The sequence below is a fragment of the Mastigoproctus giganteus genome, chromosome 2 (assembly GCF_048544385.1).
Source record: "Mastigoproctus giganteus isolate SK-2022 chromosome 2, ASM4854438v1, whole genome shotgun sequence".
NCBI classification, from domain to species: Eukaryota; Metazoa; Arthropoda; class Arachnida; order Uropygi; family Thelyphonidae; genus Mastigoproctus; species Mastigoproctus giganteus.
This window is the reverse complement of record NC_143576.1, coordinates 162,302,163-162,315,030: the sequence shown is the minus strand read 5'-3', so window position 1 is coordinate 162,315,030 and position 12,868 is coordinate 162,302,163. Positions and strand designations below refer to the sequence as shown.

Genomic DNA, 12,868 nt, shown 5'->3' with positions numbered 1-12,868 from the left:
CACACAAAGAATTTCTACGCATATCGGTGTTCCACAGACAAGAGTATGGTGAACATTATGGCTTGTATCCATTTCATATACAGCAGGTGCAACACCTTCAACAAGGAGACGACGCCCATCGATTGGAATTTTGTAGGTGGGTAAATGCTAATTGCTGATTAATTCCGTTCAGCGATGAAGCTATTTTCACCTGTGACTGTATTAACAATCTCGTAACTCTCATAGGTGTTCAGATGAAAATCTACATGCCACTGTAGAAACAAATTTTCACATCGCTTCTATGTAAGTGTGTGGTGTGGTATCATCGACAATCAGTTGATTGGGTCTGTTGTGTTACAAAATCATCTTACAGGGCCATTTACCTAGAATTTCTGCAAAACGAACTTCCGCTACTATTGGAGGATGTTCCCTTCGCTACAAGGATTGGTATATACTTTCAGCACGACAGAACGCCTGCACATTATACCCATCTTATGATACAACATCTAAATCGAACTTTCCCTGAACGATGGATTGCCCACGGTGGTCTGTTCATTGACCACCAAGGTCTTAATTAGATTTTTGTTTGTGGGGATGGATGAAAAGTACAGTATACAAAGAAAAGGTGAATACAAGAAACAAATTTCTCACTTGCATTTTGGATACTGCTGCCCTCATAAAGGAATGCCAAGACGACCTCAGAAGAACAACACGCCATATTGCCACAAGAGTTGCTAAGTGCAGTGAGGTTGCTAGTGGGATTTTCGAACATTTATTGTGAACTGCAAAAAATTTGTCAATTATTTGTGTTTTGTGTCATTCAAAAAGTCAATAAATGCAAACGATAAGTCATTTATCATTCTTTAATACCTCTCATAATGGCTTTGTGTGTGTGTGTGTGTGTGCCAGTTTCAAATAGCTGTCTCCGTATCCATTGAGAATTGGATACATGTTTATATCAACTTTTTTACTCAGAATAATCAATACTATAACCTCCCAAGATATTTACTATTCCTCCTAAATCACTCTGTATAATAGCATCAGCCTTCCAAAATAAAATAAATCAAAATACTGCTAAATGTAATTCATCCTTTTTTTGTACAAAAATTACAATAAGTTACTACTTAATATATCTAATGACATGTTAAAAAAATAGTATGTATAGAAGTATAACAAGTTAGTTAGTGTATTCAGTGCATTACATTTCAAGTGTTAGCAAATAGTAATAATATATGATTTAAAAAAAAAAATTAGCAAAACACAACATTTATGTACAAACCGAAAGAATTTCACATCTGCCATATTGCCTATTCATTCATTCAGTCAGTGTATGGCAATAAATGTAATATCCAGTGCTTCAGCTGCAAGTATGTGACTGTGACAAGTATAAAAAGAGAAATAATAATGCCATTTCTATTTCTCCAATTTTGATGAAATTTGGGAAGGCTCGATAAATCATCCAAATGAGACAAATATATGCAGTGTGTTACATTTCAAGTGTGTTAGCAAATAGTAATAAATTATGATTTTTAGAAAAATGAAGTACAAACCAAAAGCATTTCACATCTGCCATATTGCCCATTCAGTTCTTCAATCAGTGCAATATACATAATATCCAGTGCTTCAGCTGCAGTAATGGATAGCCTATGTGACAAGTATGAAAAAAAGAAATAATAATTGCTACATTTCTATTGGTCCAATTTTGATGAAATTTCGGAAGGTTCAATAAATCATGCTAAATTAGCCAAATATAAAATTTCATGAAGATCAATCCACTGAGGGTTGAGTTATTACAAGAGGACAGGTGTACAGAGAAATGATATTTCTTTGGCAATTTATGTAATATCCAGTGCTTCATAGAACTTCTGTTGGTTTGATTTTATTGAAACTTGGCATTACTCTATACATCTAATGGAGATGAGTTTAAAATTCCATGAAAGTCCATCTGCTGAGAGTCAAGTTATTTCATGTGGACAGGCTTGTGTAATAACTTGAATTTCTAGAAATAATAATTGTAAGATTTCTGTTGGCCCAATTTTAATAAAATTTTGGATGGCTCAAGAAATTTTTCTAAAAGATTCAAATATAAAATTTGATGAAAATTATCAATTAGGAGTCAAGTTATTACATGCAGACAGAGGGGATGGACATGGTGAAAACAACAGGCACATTACACATGTATGCTAACACCTAATAAACCCTCAATTTTCTGGGGGAAGAAAAGTGCTCAATTATGCCAGGTCCGGAAGTTCAAGGGGAAAGCATATGGCACAGTTTATGCAAAAACAAGTATTTGTACAGGATTTAAATTTAACAGCTATAAATGCTGTATATACTTGCCAATCATTCACAATCAGACTCAAGTACAGTAGAACCTCAAAAATCTGGAACTTTTTGAATATTTCTCAAAGGGGTAGTTGACTATACAAGGACAAAGAAAATATAGGCTGGCCAAACTTAAAGAAAGCACCACAGGTGCCAAATTTATGCATTATGTTCCATTAATAATTTACAAACCAGTTTCTCTCTGTTTTACATATTTCCTAGACTGGTAATCATTGTTACTATGTATTTGCAACGTATAAAATCATTAATTTTGTGACACATTCAATATTAGTTCACAGTATAGTATTTAAGAGCACTTAAGGCTATTTAAGGCTATTCAATTGCAGAAATCATATTGAACCTCGTATTAAAAAATTGACAATAGTAACGTCTGTACCAGAGGCAGTATTGAAACCCATGACCTTTATTTCTTAGGCAGGTGTGTTACCCACTAGAACAATATGGCTACTGTCATTCTATGGAGATTATAGGGATCAACATTACTATATTATCCTTCTATCACTGTTTGGAATATAATGGCCTTTAGCTGCCTTTGCACCATAAAACTTCCAAAAACAACAACTGTATTATCCAATAAAAATAATGAATTACCCCTGAATATTTAGGTTGTGTGTATAACCTTCAAAAATCCCTAATTTTCAAAAATAGGGCAAATGTGCTGGGTCCCAAAGATGCCAAATTGTTGCATTGATGATTCTGGTGTTATGGTGTTCAGTGCTGGAAGTTGAGATTTTGTCATTTGTCACTCATTTAGTGAGTCTGGGTTTGAGTACCATTAACAACTGGAGAAATTTTTAAGGGCCTCTTTGAGGTTATTTGGGTTTTTCAGCTTCCACAACTTGTACAGGTATAATATACAATGGTCTAAGTCACTGATTCACCAAAAATCCAACAACAAAATCCTTTGAAGTTCTTAGGTCATAATATGGCTGCATACCATGATCACAAGTTGTATCATTGAATTGAATCTCAGTATCTAGAAGTTGTGAACTCACTGTGAGACCAAATGAACTACACTGCTCATCACTGAAATTGCCTCACCTAGAAAGAATAGATCATTTACCAAAAAATCTCCATTTATTCATTTACTTAAACTGAGAGTTTTTTGAGATCTCATTTTTTGTATCATTCTCTTCTTCCTCTGTTAAAATTGAATCCAGGTCACCATCAGCATCCAACAATTTGTTGGCATATTAATTTTTTCTTTTTTTTTTTTTTTTGTTCTTTTACCCTGCCAACGTATTAGTGTGGTAGTCTGCAGCTGCAAAACATTCAACATTGAAACATATATCCTTATCAAACAACAGCTTGTTCCAGCCATTTTCAAGAATTCTTAGTTTAACCTGGTTCTATGAATTTCTCCATTTTCTGGTTCTATGAATTTCTCCAAAAATGAAGTTTTACCAAACTTAGTTTTTGTTTTCTAGTGTTCTCTTCCCTCCCATCATCTTAATCTTCAGCCTCATCCAACACCACATAACTTCATTTAAAAATGAAGGGAAGTATTGGGAGATAAAGCAATACATTAATTTTCCCATTCCCATGAAAAGGAACGTTGTCATGTTCTGAGGGTGGTGAGCTTCATGACTTTTCTCTGCTTTTTTCTGATCTCCTGATATCATTCTCTTCTTCCTTCAAAACAGCAGTAACATTTTCTGCTATTTCTTCCTCTGTTAAAATTGAATCCAGGTCACCATCAGCATCCAACAAACATATTAATTGTTCAATTAATGTGTTTCAATTAATTGTTCAATAAATGGTGATGAAACAATTCATTATGATGCTTTGTATGAACAAAGTACTTTTTCAGCTAATAAATCATCACTGGAGGTTATCCACCCAGCTCTTGGAATGCAAGACTTTCTTTATTTCAAACTAAAAGATGAAAATTGCACAATAATTTTCAACTGCTCAACCAGTGTATGGAATAAATTATTTCATAACAGGCTTTGATAATTTAATCACATAAGAAAAAAAAAAAAAAATTGAAGAGCTGAAGTTGATTATTGTTAAAACTCACCTACAGAACACTAATGGTTTCAACCTTTTACATACAGCAATTAGAACCCCAAGTCAGAAGGTGCATAAATTTTTTCTTAATTTTGTTTCTTGATTTATTTTTCAGTTGGTCAATTAAATTTTATTTTACACTAGATTGGGAACTTCTTTATATTGCAGCACACTCCTCTGGCCATTGTAAATGTGTAAATATTCTTGGTTGCAATAAAGATGGAGTATTAACATATTGGGTGTGACCAGAAAGCTCAGGAACTGGCTTTGTACCTTGAAACTGTACTGCAAGGGTTAGTTTCAAGGGTTACAACATGTTCAGTGGCTCATCTAAATATAGTAATGCATGCATTGAACATAAAGTGTTTCATTGCATTTTAAAATGAGTGGTTTTACTGAGCAGTAAATTTGGATCAAATTTTGTTTAAAATTAGGGAAGAGTTCAACAAAAACCCCAAAAAAATTTAAAAACAGTTGATAGATATAAGATGTCATTAAAAGACTCGTTGGTTCACAAAGTTTAAATAAGCCCATTTGTGTGTCATATATGATTTTCACATTGACTGCTCCTTTGCCATAAAAAACCAGTGATTTAATAAGAAGTGATCAACTTTTGACTATTTGCAAAGCTGCTAGTGGAATTAGTATTTCCTATGAATCAATTTTAACACACAATTTGGGAATGTTTCCACATTTCAGCCATGTTTATGTCTCACATCCTCAATGATGATCTCAACAAGTCGCAAGTTCTCACATGTCTCAATCTTTGTCAATGTGCTGCTGCTGACCCACACTAATGACAAATCATGGGTATATAGCTATGGCCCCCAAGGCAGTTTCAAGCATTGTTCTTTATCAATTTGTCCAGCATTACCAGACAGTAGTTAATAAATGATAGAGCTGCAAGACTCAATAAGTTGTCTGTTATATATCAATTAACATAATAAGTCATTATTGAAGTTAATAATGACTTATTACCTCAATAAGTCATTATTGAAGTGATAAGTTTTTTTTTTATGTAAACCCCAAACACGAGAGGTATTAGAACCTATAGTACTTAATACCGTGCTTGGGTTGGAGGTTGAGAAGACGAAAGAAGATATTTGTTGACATTGGACTTTAACTTCTGTAGACTGTAATTTTCAGGTAATACGTATGAAGGAAGGTTGTTCCAGAAAACGGCAGTTGAATGAATAAACGAGGAAGATAAAAAGTTGATTCTGTGAGTTTGAAGTTGGACAGTAAATGTTAGCTGGTGGCAGCAAGCGTTCGGACTGTTTTGAAAGAGAGAGAGCAAGAATTATAGAAGCTAATTCAGAAGAACAGTTCCCATGGAAGTATCTGTAGAAGAGGCATGCAGCAAAAACAGTACGTCTATGAGACAGCGAGTGGAGAAATTTTGTTAAAGATGAATCATTAATTAACCTAACTGCCCTCTTCTGAATGGAATTGAGAAGCCTGAGAGAGGTTTTGGGGGCACTACCCCAGATGTGGGAACAATATTCCATGGCAGGGCGGATTTGCGATTTATACGATTTATATCAGTGTGGGAGCAGCTGTTTGGAAGAAAACTAACGCCGAGAGCGAAAGAGAAAACCAAGTTTTTTAGATGCAGAGGAAGCAATATTTGTAATGTGCTTGTGCCAAGAGAAATTAGAAGTCAGGGTAATCCCCAAAAGAGATATATCATTTTGCCTAGAAATCGGAGTGTCAATAAAGATAAGCACAGGAGCAGAAGAATCCTTTTTGCGAGATATAAGACAAGACTGAGTTTTAGAAGGGTTGAAATCAACTAAGTTGTCTTCGCCCCACTGGAGAATTACCTGAAGATCGGCATTTAAGGAATTGGTAGCAGATTTTCGAGAAGTTGAAGCTGACAGGACAAGATTTCTCAAAATGGAAAGTGGAATGCAATGTGCTATCATCAAAAAACTACGGATAGGATTTCCAGTCAATGGAATAAGGTCATTAATATATAAGAGGAAAAGAGTGGGAGAAAGAACTGAACCTTGGGGACACCGGAATTAGTGAAGAAGTTAGAAGACAGAGAGCCATTTACCATCACCCTCAGTGAGCGATCAGAAAGAAAATTGGATAACCAATTACTAAAAACAGTTGGCAGACCATAAGATGGAAGCTTGTTTAGAAGATCTTTATGCCAAATACGATCGAAAGCCTTTGAGATGTCAAGAGCAACTACTTGTGTTTCACCGAACCTTTCCATTGAATTAGTCCATAAATGGGTGACATAAGCCAGAATATCACCAGTGGATCGACACTGACGGAATCCATACTGGCGATCGTTGATCAGACGGAAGGTTTCTGGGTAGTTTAAGAGTTGGCGGTTAATTGATTTCTCCATTACTTTAGAAAGAGTAGAAGTAATTGCAATGGGACGATAATTGGATGGGAGGGATTTGTCACCCTTTTTAAGAACTGGCTGGATATGAGCAAATTTCCAAGAAGAAGTAAAAACACCTTTGGAATAAGGAAGTGAAAAAAATGTGGCAAAGAATGGGAGTAAGTTCAGGAGCACAGGTTTTGAGAACAGGTGGAGAAATACCATTGGGACCTGGAGCTTTCTTAGCATCAAGATTCATCAAAATCCTTCTGACATCCTTTTGACGGAAGACCACAGGGGGCATTGAATGGAGTGTGTTGGGAATGGTGGGAATTGTTTTACCAAGACCATTAATACATGAGTTGGAAGAAAAATGGGATGCTAGCAGGTCAGCTTTATCCTTGGCTGAAGTGACAACAGAACCATTTGGTTTGGATAGAGGTGGGAGGCAGAGATGGGCAAATGTTGCGGCCCAATAGCTTTGGCAAGAGACCAGAATGTTCGGCTACCATTAGGGCAAGAAGCAAGTTTTCTACTCTTAGCCTGTTCAAACTCTAGTTTTGATTGATTAATAACTTCTTTGCAATTGTTGCGAGCTTTGGTGTATGCTGAAAATGAAACTGGAGAATTAGAAACAAGCCAATTATAATATGCAACATTCTTCTCTTGAACAGCCTTAGCACATTTATTGGAAAACCAAGGTTTAGATAAAGGACAGGATTTTAAAGTGGAGTGTGGGATAAAGGATTCCATTCCTGCAAGAATAATTTCACTGACACGATCTGAACAAACGTTGACATCAGAAGTTTTGAAACAGTAATCCGACCAAGGAAAAGAAGAACAGAAGTATCGCAGGTCATCCCATTTTGCATTCTTGTAGTGCCAAACAACACTAGGTTGGGAATAGCCATGATATAAAGGTTCCATTGGAGAAGAGACAATCACCAAGTTGTGATCTGAAGTGCCTAAAGGACCTGTCACTTCGACCGCATACTTAGAAGGGTTGTTTGCGAGAAAAAGATCAAACGTATTGGCTGTATGATTAGGATTGTCCGGTATTCTTGTAGGTAAATGAACAATCTGTGCAAGGTCATTAGTAATTGCAAAAGCCTCAGCATCTCGACCAGCTGGGTCAGTGTGACTAGAAAACGGAAGCCAGCTGGAGTTGTGAACATTAAAATCACCAAGGAAAATTACCTCACTGTTAGGAAAGTTGGACTGGAGAAAGTCAAGTTGCAAAGAGAGGAAGTCAAAGAGCTCCAAGTGATTAGTGGAGTTGGGAGAACGGTGGAGGCAACAGATGAATTTGACACAATGAGGTAGAGAGATTTTAAGCCAGAGAAGATCAAAGGAGAGGAGATTTCAAATTGCCAAGTCTCTGACAGGGAATATCAGAACGGGCATATGCACAAGTACCATCTTTGAGGCGAAAGGAATCATACATCGAATAATTTGGGCATCTGAGATGAGTAGTTGAATCAACCGATAACTGAGATTCTGTCAGAAAAAGTACATGGGGTTTGGCAGACTGCAAGTGGAAATGGGCATCGTTGAGATTAGAATTGAGACCACGTATATTTGTGAAATGAATTAGGAAGTGCTTGGGAGGTTTAGATCTTTTCGCAGATAAGCTTGCTCTATTAGTTTGACAATTCATGGTGTATTCAATAGTAAGAAAAATTGGGTGGGACATGCTGTATGAAGTAATGAAATTTTTGGATATGGCATACACCTGGTAAGAATATACCCAGATCCTTGACATACTAACAGTCCCACCAGGATTACTAACAGTCCCACCATTGCGAAGGTGCAAGCAGAGGATTTGGCTGCCACAGACCGTCCGGACTTCGCCGAAATTGGGTCCACTTGACTTGAGTGTCACCCAAATATCAGTTCCATCAGCGTTTTAGACTCCCAGGTAGCAAGTACAGCTTGTCTGGCAAATAAAAGTCAACACTATTAGCTCTTAATCATTGTTAATTACCAGACAGTGAATATTATAAACAGTTCTGTGGTGATTGTGCGATGCTGTTTGAAGAAAATGGCTGGAAAACTGGCAATGACAATGCCCCTTCAGATTCAGCAATTTACATTCAAAAATTTTTTGTAAAGTACTCCATCAGTGTAGTCTCCCGATCAACCATACTAACCAAATTCACCTCCTTGTGGCTATTTTTTTAAAAATTTTTTTGTTTTCTTTTCCAAGCTTAGTCCCCATGAAAGGGTACAGGTTTATAATGTTTGAGGAAATTATTCAGAACATGACACTATTAGCTTTTCTAAAAGAAGCCTATCAGGAATGCTTCAGTGGCTTCAACACACACACAGTGATGCAGTTAGCTGAATGTCACCAAATAACTTCAAATTATGGATTTTTTTTTTCTGCCATGAATATATATGTGATCTGATGGAAGTTATCTGACATTAGTCTCCCTTTGTTCCATTCACCAATCTCATTGCCCTTCTCTGTAAGGGCAAATAGGACATGGAATTGTCGAAAACAGGGTAGGATGCAGCATTCATGGTTCCATGTACTGCAGTATATCTAGTCCATACCACGAGAGATCACCAGACCACGATGCATTTCTTTTCCCATCTTCACTGTTGGGACAACACACTTAAGTAGTAAGCATTATCCAGGCATCCTCCATACTTAAACACAACACAGCATGGAGCTTGACTTTTTTCAGCATAGGACCACTTTCTACTAATCCTGCATAGAACAATCCATGTTTTGCATGTCTTAATTGTGTATATTAATGATGTGCACTTGTTTTGGTTTATAAACCCTTTTAAACTACAGCTCTTGTGTCGTGGAAACAAGTTTGTCCGTGGCCACTTGTAATGCTCCAAACTTAGATTCTATAGAGTGCTGGCAAGATGAGGTTATGAGGCATTGTGAGGTATGTCAGCTTCCATGAGTTAGTATCTTACACTTGGTTGTTCCTTGAGCTAAGCACACCTCTGAGTTTCAGTTTCATTTCTTTAGCACTTTGCCAGTTGTCAACTTAGGAATGTTGAATTCCTGAACAATAGTGTGGACAGACATTTTCGCAGTGTGACATCCAACTGTCATTCCCTTTTGAAATTGTTCTTTCTATATGGTTATCTTTTGATATATATGTTTGATATGAATCCAGTACTAATTACTGATCATTTATATAGGTCAACATATTTGCATATTTTGTAGTCACACAGTTTCGTGCAAACTGGTGCCCCATGAATTTTGGTAAGATGGTGCATGTCGGAGCAAATGTCACTGAACTAATTTAGATAAAAGTATTATCATGATAAACTTTTTTTTTTTTGTTACCTTTTATCTTTCAGAATGATGAAAGATATTTTTAGTTTAGTTATAGAATAAGCCATTGTAATTAGTGTTAATCTTCATTAATATAATGTTTAATTTGAACAAGTTACTATAAATTTTTTTACTCTAACAGATTACATAAATACAAAATTCGCAAATTTTCTCTTGGATACAATTGAAGAATCACAGAAAGGTGATGTTGATGAAGATGTAGCAGATAGTTTTCTTGCTGTACTCTTGGCTTTCAATCAACATTTTCAGAATTCTGCAGTTAGTTTAGTTCTTCAAGCAGTTGAACAGAGACATGATGCTAAGATTCTTACAGAGAAGCTGATGCTGCTAATTAACAGAGAAAGTAAGTTTATATTGGTAACATTAAACACTTCAGATTCACTGTGTATATTCTGTGTCATACTCAGTATTATGATTTAAGTTTTGCTGCACACATATTGGAAATAACTGAGTTTGCAGTTATTCGCCATAGTTGTTGAAAATGTTAAAATTAGATATTATTAGCTTAGTTTAGTATCTTTTTTTCTCTTTCTTCGTAATATGTAACAAATAGTTTATGGCTGTATATATTAAGCATATGCCAGCCCTTTTGATTTCATTACAAATGTCACTCATTGCCTGATTCTTTAGTTTTTTTTGGTTAGGTTCACTATATTTTTATCTTTCAGTATACATTATAATATTTATTAATTTTGTAATCAAAAGTTTTTAATTGAATCTCAATATTGTTAACATGACTGACTGTTTCTCTCTTCATTTGCAAAAAGCAGTAAGAATACCTTTATTTGTCCCAGCATACTAGTATAATATGATAAATTAGCAAGAGCTTATTTATTTCAAGACTTGCCTTCTTGTACCACATGCTTAATAGAGAATTAAGATTTAATTAAAAACAATTAGTAATTTGTGAAAATGATGATTTCCTGCATCAGTTTGTCAACGTTAGTGAAATTAAAACATTGAAAATTTAAAAAACCAAGAACCAGAAAATGGCTTTCATGTACCATCTTCTGTAGGCTGACATGAGGTATGATCCATATTTAAAAGAGAATTAATAAAAGATTATGGAGTTTTATTTCAATGCAGATATTGAAATAATATGGTAATACAGGTGCTCCCCTACTTATGAACCAGTTAGGTTTCGACACACTGTTCATAAGTCATATTTGTTCGTAACTAGAAATTATTACATCATTGTGTTGAAAACAATTACCAAGTGCATGTTACCATATTATTGCATAAACATTTTACTCAAATTGTTAAAAAATAAAAAGAAACAAAAAAATAGAACTTGTTAGAGTAAAAATCATCACATTTTTATTTTAACTTGTGTTATTTTACTTTAAATAAGCATAGTAATTTATCATTAATCATCATCAGAAGAATTGTAGAAAGGTGCTTCTTTGAAAGTTGGCCCAGTAACACCTAAAGATATTGATGATATTGGATCTGCATCTTTCTGTTCCTTATCAGTTCTCTTGAAAAAGAATTCATTTAAGTTTGCATTGTGACCTTTTCATCATAAATAACTTTATAGCAAGACAATTGCTTCATGTACAATTGCAGAAACTTTCATAAACATAAGTTTGGATCCTGGGACTTGAATAATAATAGTGCTTTTTCCATCAAACTAAAGTCCTGTGCCATCTTCTTAATGGTAAATGTTTTGCATTCTTCAACTTGCTTTTCAGTAGCATTGTCCTGAAGCCTCTGTGATTCTAGTTCCATAAAATCTTAATTTCTCAACTCCTGGGTATGTGACCATGCAACTCATTAAGTCCTCTGTCAGATCTAGTTGAAGTTTTGTACCCATCTGGACAACATCCATCTCATCCCCCACTTCCTCAGTAAGATGAGAATTGTTAATAAACATGGGGCATAAGTGTTTTTATGCACCATTCATGTTCATATTTGTTACTTCATGCCAGGAAGCATCAATGTTCTTTAAGGCTTTGTAAATATCATAGACTTTCCAAATCTGTTTCAGAGTTACCCATTTTTGCCTTCTGTTGCTATTGCCGCACATCTGAATGTTTTCTTAGAAAATATTTCTTGAAGGATGCAATAACCCTTTGGTGAATTGGTTGAATTATCGAGGTGGTGTTTGGAGGCAAGTAGATTACCTGGACATTGGGACACGAAAATCATCTGGATATTGTGGATGCCCAGGGGCATTATCATGCAAAAGGAGGATTTTAAAAGGCATCATATTCTGGTTGCAATATTTTTTTAACCTCTGGAATGAAATGGTGGGAAAAATAATCTTTAAACAAAGCAAGTGTAATCCAGGCTTTGATGTTATTTTTCCAAATTACAGGTAGCAAAGCTTTGGTTTTTAAGAGCCTTTCGATTTTCGGAAAAATATACTAATAGGAGTTGGAAATCTCCTGAAGTATTTCCACCAAATAGGACAGTGATTCGATCTTTTGAAGCCTTAAAACTACCAGGCATACTCTTCTCCTCCTTGCTGATATATGCTCTATCAGGCATCTTCTTCCAAAATAATAAATGTTTCATCTACATTAAAAAAAAATTTTTGAGGTAGATAACTCTTTTCTTTGATAACCCTTTTATATGCTGCAAATATCGCAGAAAATTCTTTTGTGGCCACAGTATCTGCACTAGACACCTCACCACTCACTTTGATGTAGATTTGAATGAATCTTGAATTTATGAAACCATCCATTAGCTTGCACTAAATGTTTCATCAAACATTTTTGCCTTGCTTGGCCTTCAAGTCTTAAATAAACTCTTATCCTTCTCTGGAATTAGTATTAGACTAATAGGCACTCAATGTTAATTCTGATCCTCTAACCCAGTGGTTTTAAACCGTAGTGGCCACGTAATTTAGGTTTAAGTTACTTAAACTT

General features: G+C 35.3%; 1 protein-coding gene across 3 annotated transcripts in view; it reads left to right on the top strand.

Annotated features, from left to right (window-relative positions):
• Positions 1–12,868, top strand: part of LOC150089714 (NCK-interacting protein with SH3 domain) — a 167,728-nt gene that overhangs the window by 139,870 nt on the left and 14,990 nt on the right. For 2 of the 3 annotated variants that reach the window (XM_090368755.1, XM_090368753.1), the window contains one exon: positions 10,120–10,341. In XM_090368755.1, the coding sequence (XP_090224881.1) occupies positions 10,120–10,341 (222 nt within the window). The remainder of the gene's footprint in view (positions 1–10,119; positions 10,342–12,868) is intronic. The other variant, XM_090368754.1, reaches the window with a different exon arrangement.